The sequence below is a fragment of the Otolemur garnettii genome, unplaced genomic scaffold, assembly GCF_000181295.1.
Source record: "Otolemur garnettii isolate 467f Iridium unplaced genomic scaffold, OtoGar3 scaffold00001, whole genome shotgun sequence".
NCBI lineage: Eukaryota > Metazoa > Chordata > Mammalia > Primates > Galagidae > Otolemur > Otolemur garnettii.
In genome coordinates, this window is record NW_003852396.1 from 32,767,514 (window position 1) to 32,789,042 (window position 21,529).

Sequence of the window (21,529 nt, forward strand, 5' to 3'; positions counted from 1 at the left end):
TAACAGGGGATCAGAATTATTTTTGAAAGGTATAAATTACATACAGTTGTGATCCTCTAATTTTTAGTAATGGTTATCTGCTTTCAGGAAAAAATGCAATACAATTTCTCTAAGTAAACTCATAAACTCGGCACAATAGTGACCTGATTATTTTTTTAGGTAAAAAATCCTTTCTCTAGACACGGAATCTCCAGTTCTGGTGAGTAAAGATGATGGAAGACTAGAGTTTTATTCAGAAACAGTAATGTTAGTGGCCATAAGGGATTTAGATTTCAGGTTGGACTTCTGGGAGTCCTTGCTCATCCCTAAAGGAAGATGATGTGTGATCTCAGAGGTGCACTGCTTCATGGATGGCATCACTCTCGGGAAAATGTGACATTAAGTCATTTTTTTTTTCTGAGATCCTACAGCCATTTCTTTCACTTTCAGAAAGTCACAATATCCCCAAAGGAATGAATTACTGAAAGTCCCTACTTTGCAGAGCATAAAAATTAGCCAAGAGAAAATATGCTCTGTAAGTGGATTCAGAATTTGTTTACACAGTTCACATTGTTTAGCTCTTCTAAAAATTATTTACCAATTTAAATCGGACTTTCTTTCCTTCTTTTTCCCCCATGGACCTCCTCGTTATTTAAAGATTTATTCTTTTTCTGAATCTTAATTAAATAGATAAGGACACATGAAGTGGGTTTCTTTGGTGAAGAGAGTCTATGAATTATTGGAGCCTATAGGAATAATGGTAAGGTTTCAGAATACAAATGAAGCTCTATAAAGTTCCACCAAAATAATGTGTAAAGTTTGGTTGCTACAAAATATTTCTAAGAAATAGTTTGATGTTTTAGGAAGAACACTATATTTAAAAATACAAATAAAACATTTAAATTATATGAGCATCTAGTCATTATGCTCAGCATACAACTGAGTGTCCAAACACAAGTCTAGGAAAAAGGGAATTAATAAATCTAATCCAGATGAAAGACAATTACATTGAGATGAATTACATTCAAAATGTGCTATTTTTTCTTGAGAAGGATTTAGTCAAAATGAATGTCAGTGCCTAATGTAATGAGTGTTAGCAACCAGGCTAAGAGAAGTAAGTGGGCACATGTGGCCTAAAATTAGACAGTCCCTAGTGCAAGAGGAAATAAATGAGGCCTTTCCTTGTTTTCCTTTTTCAAAGATTAAACGCTTTTCTTCGAGATAATTGTAGATTCACATCCAACTTTAAGAGACACTACTGAAAGACCCTGTGTACTGTTTACCTGGTCATATTTGTTCTTTAAACTCCAGCTCAGTTTACTGTGGCAAATCTCTTCACTCTTCCTCCATATAACAGTGTTTGTAAGACATTGCGCAGTACAAGTCCTGAAGAACCAGGAAATGACAGACTGTAAAAGATGACCCATTCTGAAGGACAAGATGGAAAGCCTCTGCCTCTCATGCTGTCCCTGCAGCTCTTTATTCAGTAGCCTTGTTGACACATTGTACAGTTCTTGACATAGAATTCTTGCAAACTGTTCTATATCAGAGAAAATGAGAATTTAAATATCAAGATAAATAAAATCTATTGTAGAGTACTATGGCCTGATAACATATCACAGCAGCATGTTATAGGCGTGTCATGCTGTGCATCCCTCACAGGGGAAGGAGGGTACTTGAGGATGTGGTCTGGAGGAAAGAACAGATGCGGGATTGTGAAGAGGAGAGATAAGGGAAGGGAAGTAGCTCCCAAGTTAAGGCTCTGCCACAAAGAATAGCACTAAAGGGGGGCATGCTCTGGAAAAAGGAGGGGATCATGGAGATAACCTAAGATTCTGAATACAAAACATTTATTTTTGGAAGCCCTGGGGGGTGTGTGTGTGTTAGAGAGAGAGAGAGATATTAGCATACTAGGTGTCAATTCAAGGACCAAATGAGTGCTCCTGTCTCTTTTTTTCTTCTATTCCTTTTACATGTTTCCTTAGACATATATCCATTTGGTATCTAAGAACCCATCCAAGAGATAAATGCTGTGAATATACTAAGTCCACATGTGTTTTAAAAGCAGATGCCGGCCTTGCCAAATGGGCATTTTTTTTAGAGTTGACCTTTTAAATTGACATAATATTTGTAAATATACATGGGATTTTATATTTATATAAATTTTATAATATATAGAGAGATTATATAATGTCTTGTGATCAGAGTAATTAGAATATCTATCTTCTTAAACATTTACTATCTCTTTTTGTTGGGAACATTCACTATCTTGCTTCTAGCTATTTCAGCATGTATAACATATTATTGTCAACCATAGCCATCCTATGGGGATGTATCAATAGAAATAGAATTTGTCTCTCTCATATAGATGTAATTTTACATCTGTTAACAAATCTCTCCCAAGATTTTCTTTCCTCCTACCTTGCGTAATCTAACAGCCTCTAGTATACTTTTTATAGTTATAAGACCATTTCTTTTGGCTTCCACATATGAATTAGAGCATGTGGTGTTTGTGAAAATTTTTCTAGCCTCCAAGGACAGGTTGAATACTTTCTCATAAGACTTGACTCACATTCCTAATAGGGAATTAATCAGTGACTGGTACAGCTATTTTTCAATGTGTGTTACTTCGCTGTATTATGAAGATTTTGCAGTTAATGGAGTTGTAGTTGTTGTGTAGTTAAGATTTTGTAGTTTACGTTTATATGTATCTAAATATGGTAACTGACATAGCAGATCTTCAATACATTTTACTGAACACATGAATAAATTCCTAGCAAATTTTATAGCCTTTCCAATAACTGTTGGCCATATGACATATTTGGGGTTAGAAATCTTTATAAATGTATAAACCATTGCACATCACATACATTTAAAAATAATTGAGTCTCTGTAAATGTCTCTGGAAACGAGTATGGAGGTGGCTCAAAAAAAAAAATAGTACTACCCCAACAATCACCTCTATGGTTTATCTTACAAGGGTACAGGTGAATCTTTCTAAAAGCAGAGTATGAATGTCTTAATAACTAAGAAAATGCCATGAAGGCTATGTTAACCAGTTTGATGAAAATATTTCAAATCGTATATGAAAACACCACACTGTACCCCATGATTGCATGAATGTACACAGCTATCGTTTAAGAAAAAAAAAAGAAAGAAAAAATAGTACTACCTTATGATGCAGCAATCCTGTTTGAGGAGTTATATATAAATAGAAATGAAATATGGGTCTCAAAGCTTAGGTGTTGAAGTTAGTCATGTTTGTTTCTTTGTTTTTTTATTTTTTCTGTAACTATAAGGTAATAGTTCTTTACTTGCTCTGTGGTGTATTATATTGGCTGATATGTGAATGTTCAAATAACTGGATTTTATTTGCTGGAGCTTTTTATTGTAAATGTTAACAAATATATTCTTGAGGAACTTTAGTTGTAGTTTAATTTCATTTTAATGTATTTTCCTAACTTTGAAGATGCCCTCATAGTACGTAGATGGAAAATTTTCTATCCACGTCAATTTTCTGGAGAACTTTAAACAGAATTGGTGTTACTTTCTCTTACATGTTTTGGTCTGTATCACAAGTGAAGCCATCTATACGTGAAATGTTCTTTGAAGATTTGTAACTCAAAATGTAATGGCTTTAATTTGTTCTTTTCAGGTTATATATTTCTTCTATCATTTAAAAGCAGTACGTCTTTAATGGATTTATCTATTCTTTCCAAGTTTTCAAATGTATTGGAAAAAGACTGCTAACAATACTCCATCATTATCCTTTTAATAGGAGTATAATCTGTAGTGATGTTATCTATCTAAATTTGGATATTGAAAATGTGTATATTTTACCTTATTTATAACCAATCTTGCAGAATGCACATAAACTTTATTGATATTCTGATAGAAGCACTTTCACTGATTGACTGCTTTCTATTTTCTGTGTTCTGTCTATGCTTTCTTGAGATTTTTTATTACCATTATTCTGCATATTATGTCTTTAATTTGTTCATTTTATCATTTTTATGTCTGTATTTAATTTGGTTCATTTTTATTTTCACATATCCAACTTCACTCATCTTCAATGTCTAATCTCTTTTTAATCTTATTTAGATAATACATATTTCATCTAAGACATTTTAGTTTTCAAATGTTATAAGTATGAACTAGGTCTTTTTATATCTTCCAGGCCTTTATACTTAAGATATGAAATAGTATCACTATTTTTATGCTTTTTTTACTATTTCTAAAAGTAATGCTAATTCTGTTGGGTTCAACTGATAGATATTTCCTCATTGTCATATTTACTGCTTCTTTGCATACTAATTTTGATTGTATACTAGAAACTGTGGAACTTGCTATTGTTTTTATGGCTATTTAATAAATTTACATCCTTATACACATTTTTCAATATGTTTTAGATGAAATTTATGTTAAATGGGAGCAGATTGATCATTTCTTGTCTTGGATTCAAAGCTTATTAGATTGGACTGCATACTATTTTTTCTAGTGCTAATTTTCCCCAAGAAATACTCCTTTGATTATTGTACCAAACACTATTTGAGTTGTAAGAATTTTTCCTTCTGACTTGCAGGAATAAACTCTGTTTATGATTCCGTGTAAAGTATTAGTCACAGTTATTTGTACAACAATAGGGTGATATACTTTTCCACTCTTAAGCAATCTTAGCACATGAAAATGTCCTCAGTACTATGGTGAATAGTTAAGGAAGGACACTCTGCATGTCCCCAAAGTCCTTATAATATAGAGCTCTCTCCTTTGGATATTCTTTTTTTCATAATGTACAGGCATATTTCAGGCATTTGGGCTGCTTCTATGACTTGGCAATTATGAATTGCATGGCAATAAGCATTCTGGTGCAAATGTCTTTGTTGTAAAATGAGGTTTTGGGTTTTTTTTTTTTTTTGGCAGGATGAGGCTTTTTTTAATTTTTTTTTAAATAGACATGTGTTTATTTGGTTTCCACATTTTGCCTTCTCAAAATCAAAAAGGCTTAAAATTTAATAGCAATAATAATTGCTATTAAAGATTAAGATTCTTACACAAAACAAAAACCTCGTAAAGAATGGACAAAGATAAATACATTCAGAAAAGAAATCAGACTATTGCTGCAAGGAAATATTGAATAATAATAATGATAATAATGCAAAAAATAACATTCTTATGTAAAATGAGGTTTGATCATCTGGGTGGATACTCAGTAAAAGAATTATAGGATCAAATGTCAGCCCAAATGCCCATCAACCAATGAATGGATTAACAAATTGTGATATATTTATATCATGGAATCCTATGCAACCAGAAAAGAGGATGAAGACTTTAATTTCCTTTATGTTTACCTGTATGGAACTGAAAAATATTGTTTTTAGTAAAATATTCCAAGAACGGGAAAAAAGTAGCCAATATACTCAATATTATTATGAAACTAATATATAATCTCCTACACATTCATACAAATGATAAAACACAATTATAGTCCAGAAAGCAAAAGAAAAGAGAAGGTGAGGGGCCGTTGGAGGAGGGAGGGTATTTGGTGGGCCTCACATACTGTGCACAATGCAATAGCACATTTCAAATCTATAAAGAATAGAGTATAAATGTCTTATCACAACAAATAAGTGAAGTGATGATTATGTTAATCAGTTTGATGTAAGCTTTCCACAGTGTATATCAAATTAGCACACTGTACCCCATAATTGTACATAGTTATGTTTTAATAAAAAAATTTGCATATTCCTGAAACTCAAGTCTTTCTCATCATTTAGAGAGTTCAACCAGATTCTTTTCAGTTGTCTTTCGCTATAGCCTTCATTAATGCAACACTGAAAATGGAATCTAAAACCTGGAACTGACCTCTTCCCAGTGCTGCTAAATCCAATTATAAGTCCTTCTAAGCCAGAGTAAGTATTTTATGGTTTCTGATGTTATCTTTTGACTTCCTCCTCTCCTTTATCAAATCAATGTTAAAGGTATCCCAGGACTGACATTTATTCTCATTAGACTTAATGGGGGAGAATTGGAGTTGGTGAGATTCAGGTTAGGAATACCATGAAGACTTGTAATATTTCAAGGATGCTTCCTCATACGAACAACAAAAAATAATCAGAATAATAGTGAGAGGGTAAAAGTTTTGGCCTGAGTAAACATAATTTCATTCCTTGTTCTTAAGTAAAGAGAATTATGGCATAGCACTTGCCCAACTATTTATACTACGTTCTTTATTTGCCTCTGCAAAGGAATTTGCTTATCTGTGTGGAATTTTACTACATTAGCATGAGTAAATGCATGGGACACTTACATAAGAAAGTGGGAAAATTAAGCTTGTATGTTTTTCCTTAGGTGCCTATGAGAATTAGAGAGATATATTTAGATGAGACCCAAAGGGAGTAGGGGGAATTGAACATGTAATGATATATAGGAGTTAGATCTAATTAAGTGTCAGCTCTTAGTAGGCATTCTGAAAAGGAGATTAACATTTTGTATGTGATTTGATCTGGGACATGAGATCAATAATATTGATCTCCTCAAGATCTAAGGGGATTTTCCTCATTCTTTTCTTCCCTCATCAAAAGTAAAATTCTTCAAATCTTCAAATGAGGAAGGTATGTATTCTTCCTGTGGTCAGAAAAGCAGAAATACAAACTGATGAAGCTTAAATGATGAGATATTAACAATCTTAGCATTACTCTGAAATTTGTTCTCTATCTTTTCTAACCTTAGTCTTTCATTCCTGCTGCAAATGTATACCTGAAAACAGTGAGAATGGATTTGCATTTGTATTAAAATTTGTACAGTTTTGATGCTTAAACACAGAAACAATTAAACTCTAAATGAGCCGTTAATTACCAATGAGTTGTATTTATTAAATAGTCAATCTCTCATTTGGATTGAACCAAAAAGAGAAATATCAACTTCTGCTTAAAGATACTAGTAGTGATTTCCTGGGGATGAGGCTTGGGCTGAGAATTGAATGGTAAACATGCGTGCAGGAAAAATATAAAATAAGCAGGTGGTGAGCATAGGAAAGTGTTCAAGACATTTTGTACCATTTAAAAATATTTTGTAGAATTCCAAAGTATCGTTTCTAATGCCTGGTAAGAAGTTTGTAAAGATGGTTGAAACAAAGTGAATAACAAACAGAACGGATACCTAATTCTCTGGAACTAGTTCCTAATAACTGGAACATCTTGACGTGTCTGAAAAAAACTTTACACAAACTGTCAAAAGAACAAATTCTGTGAGCATTTACCACCTGGGAAAATAGCAATCATGAAATGTGGGTGAAAAGTAAACACCTCTGTGAAAGTATGGACAGTTAAAAATGAAAACAGATGATGGAGATATAAACTGCCAGCCAGATGTGCAGGTAACTTAGTCACAAAGTGTGCAGTGATTTTAAAAGACACATTTGATTACATAATTTTTCACATAATAATTTCATGTGTGGGTGTGATGTGTGTGGTGCTGGTTTTTAATGGGACGGTAGTGGAGTTGTTGAGACTAAGGAGCCAAGAATATGTGGGAAATAAGTAAGAACTGAGGATCAATTATTGTATCAGTCTCAAGAGTCCTCATGGTGATCCTAACTAGAAAATTTCAAAGAGGATCTGAGAACTAGACGGATTGCACAGATGCTTCTCAGTGATTACAGACTTATTACAGTTCTGGATTAGCCCATAAACAAACTATGAAAATGGTTAGATTATTAGAGAAGGAAGGTTTTCAGTTAATTTTTTTTTTTTTTTTGAGTCGTCACCCTCGATTGAGTGTTGTAGTGCCATAGCTCACCACAACCTCAAACTTTTGGGCTCAAGTGATTATTTTCTGTCAGCCTCCCAAGTAGCACAAACTGGGACTACAGGCACTGGCCACAATGCCTGGCTATTTTTAGATTTGGGTTATCACTGTTGCTTAGGCTGGTCTCAAACTCATGAGCTCAGGTTATTCAGCCACTGCGGTCTCCCAGAATGCTGAGGTTATAGGTGTGAGCCACCACGGGTGCTGTTAATTCTTTAATGAAGATACACTAGAAGAATCCATCCAGTGTATGTGCAACTCTCATCATGTCCAAGGAAATTGCTTTCCGTTTACATGGAAATTCAACAAATGAGTGAATAATATATGTTGAAAGCATCATATTCTTAGATCTGGCCCTGAGCTTGTTGGAATAAAATTAAATTGAGTGAGAAAAATTACATTAAGTAGTTATTGTGAATGTGAAAAAGAGAAAACTAGTATTACATATACACATACATGTATATTTATGAGAAGCAACAGTAGTATTAATTTGAAGACAATAGGATCTGGATTCATGATAGACTCAAGTTTTAGGGACAATTATTCAGAAATGAAATGTAAATGTAAAGTAAAGGAGGACTCAAAAGAATGTAGACTTATTTCATGCTAAAGTAAGTTCTGCAACTTTAATTTTCCATATCCAGATCTGCACAGTGCCTCCATCTATAAAGATACTGAATAAATGGTCTGATATGAACTAAATTTTGTACTAGTGGTGAATCTCTTTCAATGTGTAAGAAAAAGAAAAAACTTCTATGGGATTACAATGGTATCTTTTAAATGAGTATTCCAAGACAAAAAAAATGTATAAATTGGCATATATAACCTTCCATAGAAGAATGAATGAAATAGAGGAACGGGAGCCTGAGCTGTGTAGTAATATTCAAGGGTGATGTATAAAAAAATAATTTAAAGAGACAAAAATAATAAAAATAGATGCATTAGGATTATGAAAAATGACCACATTTTTATTAAAGAGAAAAATTTTTATAATTTAAATTCACTTCATTATTTTAATCCATTTCTGTATTATCTTGCCCAGGAAAACTTTATTTTTATTCTCTCCAAAGTCAGGTTAGATGAGAATTTAAAGATACTTTATCATACTCTATTGAAGTAAAGAATAAGACTTTTTTTTTTTTTTTTAGAGCTCTCATTTCATTTTGTTACCCTCAGTGCTGTAGTGTCACAGCTCACAGCAACCTCTAGCTCTTGGGGTTAGGTGATTCTCTTGCCTCAGCCTCCCGAGTAGCTGGGACTACAGGCACCTGCCACAACTCCAGCTATTTTTTTGTTGCAATTTGGCCAGGATTGGGTTCAAACCCGCCACCCTCCGTATATGGGGCAAGAGCACTACTCACTGAGCCATAGGTGGCCTCCAAGAATAAGACTTTTTGTAATGAAAAATATTTAAAAAATGCTTTTGGCTGGGGCTGGGTTTGGACCTTCCACCTCTGGCATATGGGGCTGGTGCCCTAATCCTTTGAGCCACAGACACCACCCTCCCCAAATAAAGTGCTTATTTTTAATTAAAAAATACATCCTAAAGGAAATCTCACTGAAAAAACATCATTACCAATCCAATATTATTTAATGTACTCAAGTATTTTGTTCCTTGTGTTGATAATCTATGATGGATTTTATAAACTAATATTGATTAAGAACAGTTTTCTATATGTATACATTTTAAATTAAAGATTTTATTGATCAGGTTTTTTTAATAGAAATTTTTCTAGAAAAAATAAACTGCATAACAACTTTCCATTTGTGGCCATTATTTTAACAAGTCAAATTTTTCCCAGTACAAAATTTTCCATTTCAAATTTTCATAGAAATATTTCAATATGTCATCATTTATTATTTACCTCTAAGATCTATAAATTCTTCTAAGTTTCCACAGAAAATTTCCTTCACATACCACCGTTGAGAGAAAGCAGGGTTAAAACCATACCATATTGCATCTGTATGCCTCATATGTATATTTTTTAAATGACACTTATAATACGACATTGCCCTTGATAGTAAGGATGCTACTTTACTATTTTTTTATTGTTCTTTTATTTAATTTCAGATTAATATGAGCGCATACATGATTAGGTTATGTTGTTTGCATTTCTTACTCAGTGATAAGTATTGCTCCTGAAATAGTGAAAATTCCTCTTATTTTCTTTTCCTTGACCTGTTGATTGACTGAATAAATGCTTCTAATAAGGACACAAATGTGACGATATTAGAACATAGCTGTTAAGTACCCCTAAACTATTACCATATAAAACCAAGCTGGTGTTCTATAGAATAATTTTTAATTGATTATACACAAACCACAGGCTCTTACATTACTAGAAATGTGTCTTCTCTCTAGCATGAGTGTATGTGCACCTTGAGAATGTGTGTGTGTGTTACAGAGAGAAAGGTAGAGAGACATAGACCCAAGTACAGAGAGAGACAGGGAGAGACTGAGACACAGAAGGAGGGAGAGAGAGAGAGAGAAGAATAGATAGAACAGAGAACTAAAAACTGAGATAAAACATTAGAAGCCAGGAGTCAGGCCAGGCTCAGTGGCTCATACCTGTAATCCTAGCAGGCTGAGAGGCCAAGGCATGTGGATTTCTTGAACTCAGGAGTTTGAGACCAACCTGAGCATGAGTAAGACCCCTTGTCTCTACTAAAAATAGAAACACTATCTGGGCATTGCGAAGGGGGCCTTTTGTCACACCTACTTGGGAAGCTGAGGGAAGAGAATGTCTTGAGCCCAAGCATTTGAGGTTACTGTGACCTATGATGCCACACACTCTACCCAGGACAAGGGAGTGAGATTGTCTCAAAAAAAAAAAAAAAAATATATATATATATATATATGTATGTATGTATATATAGTCTATCTAGGCATTCCCATACCTACTTAGTTCCCTCAGCAGTAACTGGGTATGTCTGAATAATTCCCAGTAAAACCACATTCAGTCTCCGGTTGTATAAATCTAGGTGAGAACATAAAACAGAAGAGAGGTACCAACAAATACGGCCAGCCTGATACAGAAGGTACCAGCCAAAGATCCTTAAGCCAACATGCTCAAGCAAAATGGTACAGTCTTCAGGCCTCCTGTGCTGACGCTTGTTGGTATCCCTGGCTTGGAATCTGTGCAATTCTGGATTGGAATCCCTTTCTGTACCATGTATATCCTTGCTTTGTTTGGTAATTCCCTGCTCCTGGTTGTCATCAAAGCTGAGCGCAGCCTCCATGAACCCATGTACATCTTCCTGGCAATGCTTGGAGCAACAGACATTGTTCTCAGTACCTCCATCCTACCTAAAATGCTAGGAATATTCTGGTTTCATTTGGAAAAGATATACTTTGATGCTTGTCTCTTGCAGATGTGGCTCATCCACACATTCCAGTGTATCGAGTCAGGTATTTTGCTGGCCATGGCTCTAGACCGCTATGTGGCAATCTGTGATCCTCTGAGACATGCAACCATTTTTACCCACCAACTTCTTAATAAGATTGGGATTGGGGTGATACTTAGAGCTGGCCTTCTTGTCGCTCCCTGTCTCATCCTCATCAAATGCCGGCTGAAATTCTACCAGACTACTGTGGTCTCACATTCGTACTGCGAGCATATGGCCATTGTAAAGTTGGCGGCAGAAGATGTTCATATCAATAAGATCTATGGTTTGTTTGTAGCTTTCAGTATACTTGGACTAGACATAATATGCATCACTTTGTCCTACATTCGAATTTTTATAACTGTCTTTAATCTTCCTCAAAAGGAAGCTAGGCTAAAGGCCTTCAACACCTGCATTGCCCACATTGTTGTCTTCCTAGAGTTTTATGCCCTGGGTTTCTTCTCTTTCTTTACACATAGATTTAAGTTCCACATTCCATCCTACATTCATATTCTTCTGTCAAATCTTTATCTACTTGTCCCACCTTTGCTCAATCCTATCATATATGGAGTAAAGACCAGACAAATTCGAGATGGAATGTCTAAGATATTCTTCCCTAAGGGAGATTCTTGATTTTTCATTATCTACTTAAATAACACAATGTCACTCTGAAAAAATCTTATTCTTGATGAGAATCTATGCTTTCTCAAGTTCATTGAGTGCTAAAATATCAAGTTTTAGTTTTGCATTCAAGGCAATAAGACTTTGACTCCTAAATAATATCTTTTCTTTTGGCTATAGAATTGAAGCACACAGAGCTAGTCCTATTTAACCAATTGATGACACCAAGGCAAAAATTAAAACATTTGTTTATAGTTTTATCAGCGTTCAGTAATAGACATGATTTATAAGGAAGAGTAATTATTAATGTTTTAGCCTCGGTTTTATCACAGGGGGTACAAATGTTTTATGTTACATGGATCACTTTTGTCATGCTTGCATTCCAGTTATAAATGTGTCCATCACCCAAATAGTGTTCATTTTACCCTTGGGTTAGGGTTTTTCCCCTTCTTCCCTCCTCCCATTGATTTCCACTGGCTTTTACTCCTCTCTGTGTACTGTGTGCTCATTGTTTGGTTCCAAAAAATATCAAGTAGTATTAGTGCCATTGCATAAGTAATGTAATCTAATGTATTATAATTCTGATGTATATGAATGTAAATTACTTGTACGATTTTAATGGACACACTGAAGTATCCTACTTACCGTACTAATGGGCTGACAAAATTTATTGGTCAATAGGTACCATAAAAATCACTAAGCTTGTCTTTCAAATATTGAAGACCTTTCTTCAATCATTCAGTTAAATTCTTTCTTAAAAATACAGCAAAATTTAAGTGTTATCCTCCAAAATATTTAGTGCAGCAAATACTTTAACACTAAATACATCTAGTCTTAAAGCTTACAACTGCAATGATAATGAACCATCTCTACTTTTCTTCTCAAATTTTGAACACTGTCATAACTATTATTACCATCACCATTCATATCTTAAATTGGCCTTTGTCCTGTGATGATCTGAGCACTGGGAAGTCTCTTATGTTTAATTATGATTGAATGCATTTTATACACTTAACTTTTAGAACAGATTTGGATTTACAATAACTTGAATGTATACATCATGTGAAGACTTGTCATTTTACCATTCTATATCAGGGTGGCATATTTGTTACAATTAATAAAGTGAGATCTGTATACTATAATTAATAGTCTATAGATTTTAAGAAAATTTTCTTAGTCTTCTCTGAATTTCCTTTCTGTCCCCAATGCAACAATATGTTTATTTGAATCTCCTGAGCTTCCCCATAGCTATGAAAATATCTCATGTTTTCCTTTATTATAGTGACCTTAATACTATTAAAGAATACTACTCAAGTATTTTGTATGATTTTCTTGTACTAGAATGTATCCTACATCATTGGTAAAATCACAGTTTGATTATGTGTGAATGGAAGAAAGATGAGAGTTAAAGTGGTATTTTTTCCCATTGTTATCAAGGGTATCTACTATCAACATAATTTATCACTGTGTATGTTTACCTTGATTACTTGGCTCAGGCAGTACATTTTCATATTTATTTACTGTGGAGGTCTTTTTTTAAAAAAAATCCCATACTCTCTGAAGTCACTATATGCAGTTCACATTGAAGGAGTACAAGTTTATGTTCCTCTTCTTTATATATGAAATAGCTACAAATATATAATTTAATAAATCATGTCCACTTCTTCACCTGGGGCATTTTTATTACTCCCATTTGATTAATTTATCCAATCACTTTTATTTTTTTAATTTTTTAAAAATTTTTAATGGATCATAGCTATGTACATTAATACTCTCATGGGGTACAATGTGTTGTTTTTATATACAATTTGAAATATTTTCATCCAATTGGTTAGCTTAGCCTTCATGTCATTTTCTTAGTTGTTGTATTAAGACATTTATATTCTACATTTAGAAAGATTCACATATACCCTTGTAGGATAAATCATAGGCGTGATCACACCAGTTACCCTCCCTCCACCCATCTTTCCTCCTCCCCTCCCGCTCCCCTTTTAGGTATTCCTGGGCTAAAATTGGGTTATAATTTTCCTATGGTAGCTATAACTTAGTTTCATACTAAGGTTGAGTACATTGGATACTTTTTCTTCCATTCTTGAGATACTTTGCTAAGAAGAATATTTTCTAGCTCCATCCATGTATTTGACATGGTTGTGGAGAAAAGGGAACACTTCTACACTGCTGGTAGGATTGCAAATTAGTATGTCCCTTTTGGACAGTCATCTGAAGAACACTTAGAGAACTAAAAATAGACTTGCCATTTGATCCTATAATTCCTCTGCTAGGTATACATCCGGAAGAACAAAAATCATGCTACAATAAAGATATTTATACCAGAATGTTCACTGAAGCCTATTTTATTATTGCTGGGTCATGGGAGAATCCCAAGTGCCCATCGACCCATGAATGGATCAATAAATTGTGGTATATGTACATCATGGAATACTACGCAGCCAAAAAGAAAGATGGAGCCTTTACCTCCTTCATGTCTATATCCCATCACTTTTATATCAATATGGCTTTCTAGATTATTAACATTATTCTTCAGATTATATGTGACAACTGAGTGTCTCTTCATTTCTTTTCGTGCCTAACTTGTTTCAGTTCGATCACTGGTAGCTCTTGTCTTGCCTTCTATTCCTGTGTGAGTGGTGTGTGTGTGTGTGTTTGTGTGTGTGTATATGTGTTTGTGTGTATTAGCACTGCATACCTCATGGCTCTAAAAGATGCTCCAGTTTCATTTTGAATATTGTCTGTATCAGTCCTAGAATCAGCCAGTTCAGCTTGATTAGTTTCTAAAAGATGGACATTCTACCTCGATTTCCAATAGTGGATTTATTTATATCCCACTGAACTTTTGTCAGTTTTTCCCACATATTATCATATGATTCTCTGTTGTTAACTTTATACACATGATTGATTTTTATGTATTTTGTAGAGCTGAACTTTTATTATTATGTCATGACCATTTTATTTCTCATCATTTTCTTTTAAGTCTGCTTTGTTTAACATTAACATAGACTATCACACTTTCTTTTGGTTAGGTAGCATTGCCTACATTTTTTATACATTTAACATTTATTTGTTTTTACATTTAAAGTTGATTTATGTAACAATTTATACACAATACATGTAGGTGCAAACTGGATTATATTATCCATTATGAATTTCTTTTTTAAGATAGAGTCTCAATCTTTTGCCCCAGTCTAGACTGCTGTGGCATCAAACTAGCTCACTGCAAATGCAAACTCCTGGGCTCAAGGAATCCTTCTTCATTCTTCCAAGCAACTGGGACTAAAGGCTCCTGCCATGAAGCTTGACTAATTTTTCTATTTTTAGGACAGAGGAGTTTCAGTCTTGCTCAGCCTGGTCTCTAACTCTCGAGATCAAGGGATATTCCCATTTCCGTTTCCCAGAGTGCTAGGATTACAATGATGAGCCACTGAGTCTGGCCAAAACACCTTAGTTTTTAATTGTGTATTTGGATAACTCAAAAATTAAAGGTTTATTGATATAATTCAATTACTGTATACCACCTTTGTAATTGTTTCCTATTAATTGCATTCATTTGTTGTTCCACCCGCAACCTTTCCCCCCCCAGTTTTCTCTAGATTTAATTGAAAATATTATATGATTTCAGTTTCTTCTCTCTTATATTATCAATTACACTATTTTAAAGTGTTTAGTGGTTGCCCTGAGCTTTCAGAATACATTTAGAATTAATCCAAGCTAATTTTCTTTTTTTTAAATTTTTTCTAAGTTTCTTATTATAGAGTACTTACATTACCTATTTTTACAAATACTTTACTGAAGTGTAGCATACATATAAAACAAGTTTAAACTAGTGCGTCATTATTTTCTTTTTTATGACAGATTAATGTGACAATATGCATGATTAGGTTCCAGTGTTTGCATTTATTAGGTAAAGTTCAGTTGTAGAAAAGCCCTTCACCTGGGCAGGTGTGCTGTACACCCTTGCATTGTGCCCCTAAAGTGAGAGCTAAGCTCTATTTCAATTAATACACACACTGGACTATTCATAGATTGTGCAGGTACCTTAAAATGAAGTTTTCCTAATACTTTGCTCCCATACTTGATACTATTACTGCTCTCTACAGATTTATTAATTTATTTATTTAAATAAAATCTCAAATTGTCAGCCTTGGTAGAATGCCATGGCATCATAGTTCACAGCAACTCAAATGCTTGGGTTCAACTGACCCTCTTGTTTCACCCTCCCAAATAGCTAGGACTACAAGCACCTGCCACAATGCCCAGTTAACCTTGCAGTAGGGGTCCCACTCTTGCTCGGGCTGGTCTCCAATTCCTGAGCTCAATCCATTTGCCTTGGCTTCCCAGAGTGCTAAGGTTACAGGTTTGAGGCACCACACCTGGCTCTAGACTGTGTTTTATTTATCCACACCCTTTAATCACCTAGCACCATTTTACTATTATTGCTTTGAGTCATCTATTGAATCAACTAATAAAAATATCAAAATATTTTTATGTTTGCCCAAATTTATTAATTTCCAGTGAATTTTCTGTCTTTGCTTAGATTTCAGTCTGTGACCTATATATTTTTTCTGCTCTCATTTGGATTTCTTCTAACATTACTGCAGAGCAGCATAATTTAAAATTAGAGTGATGCCACGTTCATGCAAACTGATATTGACTTAGTTGCTCAGACTCAGCAGATTTAGGGGTAGGAATTGTTCTTATAATCTCATTTTACTGATGAGTTAAACAAAAGTCATTAGCTTTTAAGTTTTTCTTTTATAATATTTACTTATATATTTGAACTATAATCATGAAACTTCTGAGGACCGTGCATAAAATAATGAATACCTTTGTATTAGTAACCTACATATTTACTTAATTGGAACTAAGATCTGATTAAATGAATGAATTTTAAGGTACTCTGTCATAACCACAGCTATAAGTTCAGAGGAAAAAATATTAATTCCTTAAGGGAAATCATTTATTTCTGAATTATGTATATGTATGCTCACTTACTCATTGTAATGGTTATAAATACCTGAAACTAAACTACACAATAAATTTTGCATACAATGTGTATATTTAGAAAATGCTGGATGAATTTGAGTTCTCTATAGATCCTAGTTATCAAGCTTTCATCTGATTCAAAATATGCAAATATCCTTTCCCATTGTGTAGGGGGTATATTTGCTGGGTTTGTTGTCTCCTTACCTGTAGAGAAGATTTTCAGTTTAATTAAGTCCCATTTGTTTATTTTTGTTGTTGTAATTGCCACAGAAGTCTTCTTCATAAAGTCTTTTCCCAGGCTAATATCTTCCAGTGTTTTTCCTATCCAACACTCCCATATATCAATGTGCAAAAGAGATGAATAGAACCTTCTCTAATGAAGACAGATGAATGGCTAGCAAACATACGAAAAAACGCTCATTGTCTTTAATTATTAGAGAAATGCAAATTAAAACCACTCTGAGATATTATCTAATCCCAGTGAGAATGGCCCACATCACAAAATCTCAAAACTGCAGATGCTGTTGTGGATGTGGAGAGAAAGGAACACTTTTACACTGCTGGTGGACTACAAACTAATACAACCTTTATGGAAGGAAGTATGGAGACCCCTCAAAGAACTCAAGCTAGATGTCCCATTTGATCCTGCAATCCCATTACTGGGAATCTATTCAGAAGGAAAAAAAATTCTTTTACTATATGGACACTTGCACCAGACTATTTATTCCAGCTCAATTTACAATCACCAGAATGTTGAAACAGCCTAACTGCCCATCAACCCAGGAATGGATTGCCAAGCTATAGTATGTATATACCATAGAATACTATTCAGACATTAAAAAGATAGAGATTTTACATCATTTGTATTAACCTGGATGGAAATGGAACACATTATTCTTAGTAAAGCATCACAAGAATGGAGAAGCATGAATCCTGTGTACTCAATTTTGATATGAGGACAATTAATGACCTAGTACATGGAGGGGGGTGGGGGAAAGGGAGTACAGAGAGAGACAGAAGGAGGTTGGGTGTGGGGGAAAGAAAGAACAGAGAGAGGGAAAGAGGGAGGGGGTGGGGTCTCAGTGTGTGACACACCTTTTTGGGGCAAGACACAATTATAGGAGGGACTTTCCCTAACAAATGCAATCAGTGTTACCTGGTTCTTATAATGAATCCCCAACAATAAAACATAAAAAAAAAGAAAAAGAAAATGCTGGCTGACAAAGTAGAGAATTAAGTTACCAAAAGTGTTGCTGTAAGTGTTTTTATCAATTGTGTAATGTAATGATTATAAAAACTTTGATAGAACTCTTATAGCAAAAGACAGTTAATAAAAACAATTATACAGTAATATAAGTAGCTTAGATCTTAAAATGTATCCAGCTGTTGCTCTAAATTTTAGATCAGTCAACTTTTCTATATAAAGGGATAATTGGTAAATAATATTTCAAGCTTTGTTGTCCATGGAGTTTCTTCATAATTATCTAAGTTTACCATTGTAGGGGAAAAACATTCATAGATAGCACATAAATTAGTGGCTACAGCACTTCTCCAGGTCGGCAGCCACCTGTTTTTGGTGTATGAGCTATTAGTTGTCATATGGGCATGAAATTCATAGTCTCTGTAGTTGATCAAATGGAATATTAAGCACTATAGATATAAAATACAGTGTTGCCATTTAATTTACAAGTTCATGTTAGAGGCTAGATTTGTTATTTGGATCCAGACCATCCATCTTATACCATACTGTATGGGACTTTCACCCTAATTATTCCTATGTCCTATCTTTGCTTTGATCTTCACAGTGACACAGCCAGACTTTTTTTTTTTTTTATTAGATGTCCTCTACAGCTTTTCTAATTGCGTGATTTTCTTTGAGATTTTCTTCTCTTTTTGCTTTTATTAAGTCACTGTCTTCTGGATGTGTTTTCACTTTTCTTACTATGTCTATGTATGTACATTTTGATGTTATCTCTACTCAGACACAGTTGCTTTGTTTTCTTATCTGGTAAAAACATCATCTTTCTTCAAGACTCACACCAGCCTTTCCTTGGAACCTCCTCGAAAAGGCTATGATTGATTTTTTTCCCTCTCTGGCTCAGTGTTATTTTTGATGTTCCGTAATCAACTGCACAAATTTGAAACTGCATTAGATTGAGTTTATTTCTCTCAGCAATACCTGATATTGATGTTGGGTTTTTTTTGTTATTGTAGGTGTTTCAAATTAACTAATTTATTTTTTTACTACTTGGCTTATTGTGTCATTTTAGCATGTATTTTACTCTCTAATACTTTAGGACATGACAGATTACTAATTTTAGCAACTTGGGTACCTTGACATAAGAAGTTTAGTAGGGGGAGGTTGTTGGGAGAATAAGTGCAAATTGTCCAATTTCAGACATGTTGTGTTAAGGAATAAAATTTTCTTGTAAAGATATTTAGTTCCTAGCTACATTTATGCATCTGGAAAAATACCTTTGATTATTGATCTTTATATTTTAATTTCTATTATTTCACTAACTCCAATATGTAAGGAGGCTGAGATGGGTGCACTGCTTGAGCTCAATAGTTCAAGACAGCTTGAGGAAGAGCAAGACCCCATCTCTACTAAAAATAGAAAAACTTGTTGGGCATTGTTGTAGTTGCCTGTAATTCCAGCTACTTGGGAGGCTGAAGCAAGCAGATCACTTGTGCCCAAGAGTTTGAGGTTACTATGAGCTATGATGCCACAGCAGTTTATTGAGAGTGACAAAATGTGACAAAGAAAGGAAGGAAGGAAGGAAGGAAAGAAGGAAGGAAGGAAGGAAGGAAGGGAGGGAAGAAGGGAAAGAAAGTTAGTGTTGACTATTGTGATAGTTCTGTCCCATTTACTGCATCATTTAATCCTTACCTTGACCTTATAAAGCACATAGATAATATTTTTTCATTTGAAAAATGATAAAACCAATAATATATAAAGTTAAAAACAATTTTATTCAAATATTAGTGATGCAAGCAGTATTTAAACTTGACTTTTCTCTCTTCAGAATCCTAGTTCTTAAGTACTGGATATAAGCATTCAATATACACTCATTGAATAAATGGATAGAAATACATGATTTTGTACAAAAAGAAAGATCACAACTATTTCCTGTGTAATTACATATAAACGTTAACGAAACATATTCAATGATTCTACTAAGAATAAGGCTATGGGAAACAAATACAAAAATCTAAATTTTAATGAGTTAATTCATTTCAGAACACAAAATATTAATCAAATATTTTAAAAATATATAAAAACATTGAAGAAAAATCAACAATTTTCAGCTCAAGACCCCTCATCCCATGAAAATGATCTACAAGGAAAAACATGTTTTAAAATACTATGTAGAGAAATGTTTAAAGACACTTTCTGTATACCATCTAAATTAAAATTAAAGTTCTCACATAATGGATTGTTTTATGTATTAGTCCTTCATAAAAATGCTCCAAGTTTTTATTTCCTGAAGCTAAAGGAAAGGAAACTATGTGTGGAAAGTTAGAAATATCAAATTCCTCAAGTTTTGCTTTGGTTTTGAAAGCACAGTTTAAATGTTATAAGACTGCTCTGATTGGACTACAGTTTTGTCAACATAGGGGCAACAATATTGGTGTTTCTGGCAACAATAAAAGATACTTATCAGGAAATAAAAATAGCAATTTTTGTCAGAAAATGTAATAAAATGATAATTTATAATTGCCTAATAAATGGACTCTATGTGTTCACTAGTAAGGTATGCACGCAAACTCACAAAAGTGAGTATATATACTCACAGCATTGTTCATAGTGAAAAAAAAATAATATATATTTTTTCAGGATAAATGTATTGCATACATCCTAAGAATAAAATACAGTGCAATTATTATGCCACTTTATATAAATAACTGAAGAATATTTTGAAAAGCACTTGTAGGTTGCAGGATCATGCATATCATGTGATCTCAGGTATATGGATGCACACACCCACATCTATATATGGAAACATACACACATCATATTTTCTTGTAAACTAAGAAAGAATATTTATAATTCTACTAATATTATGTGACTATAACATTTTCAATAATAACAAATTTAAAATTTAAAATAACTTCTGTTCTCTTCTGTTCATGATGTGATATACAGCATTATCATTAATTTATGTTATTTGACCTTTTCTATAGATATTTATGTCGTTTTCTTTATATGACATATAATATTATATCTAAATGAATATTATAATAGATAAATGTTCATCTCTTAACTAGACGAGCATGTGATAACTAGCTATTTACTAAATTATTCAGGCTTTATTTTTCGTTGCTTTTATTGCCCCCTGATTACATTTTAATCTTTATTCTGTTTTTTCTATCATTCAAATGGAGGATATTTTAGCGCATTTTGTAGGAGGATTGCAAGAGAATGGCATTATGACTGTTTGATGATAATTATTATCAATTCATTGCTAAGAGTGAACAATTACACAATAAGAGGAATGTTGCCATTAGGGTCTCACTGAAAAGTCACGTTGCAGAGAATAAGCATGCTTATTGAAATTGTATTTTAAATAAAGGTGACCATTTGATGGCTCAGGCAAAATGGCAAGCTTCTTTATTTACTGTTCAGTTTATATAGCCTATTTTGTACATGTGCACTATACATCAGTGAACTCATTAATATTCATTACATTCCCTGTGCACATGCACACTGGACATCAATGACTTCCCTCTGTACATG

The 21,529-nt window shown here is 33.7% G+C and overlaps 1 protein-coding gene across 1 annotated transcript; it reads left to right on the forward strand.

Moving 5' to 3' along the window:
• Positions 1-10,851: 10,851 nt before the first annotated feature.
• Positions 10,852-11,802, forward strand: LOC100950554 (olfactory receptor 52A5-like). The gene has a single exon (XM_003781431.1). The coding sequence runs from the start codon at positions 10,852-10,854 to the stop codon at positions 11,800-11,802; it is 951 nt and encodes a 316-aa protein (XP_003781479.1).
• The last annotated feature ends 9,727 nt before the right edge of the window (positions 11,803-21,529 follow it).

Coding starts and splice junctions, on each gene's coding strand:
- LOC100950554 (XM_003781431.1), top strand. CDS start 10,852: ATGCTCAAGCAAAATGGTACAGTCTTCAGGCCTCCTGTGCTGACGCTT.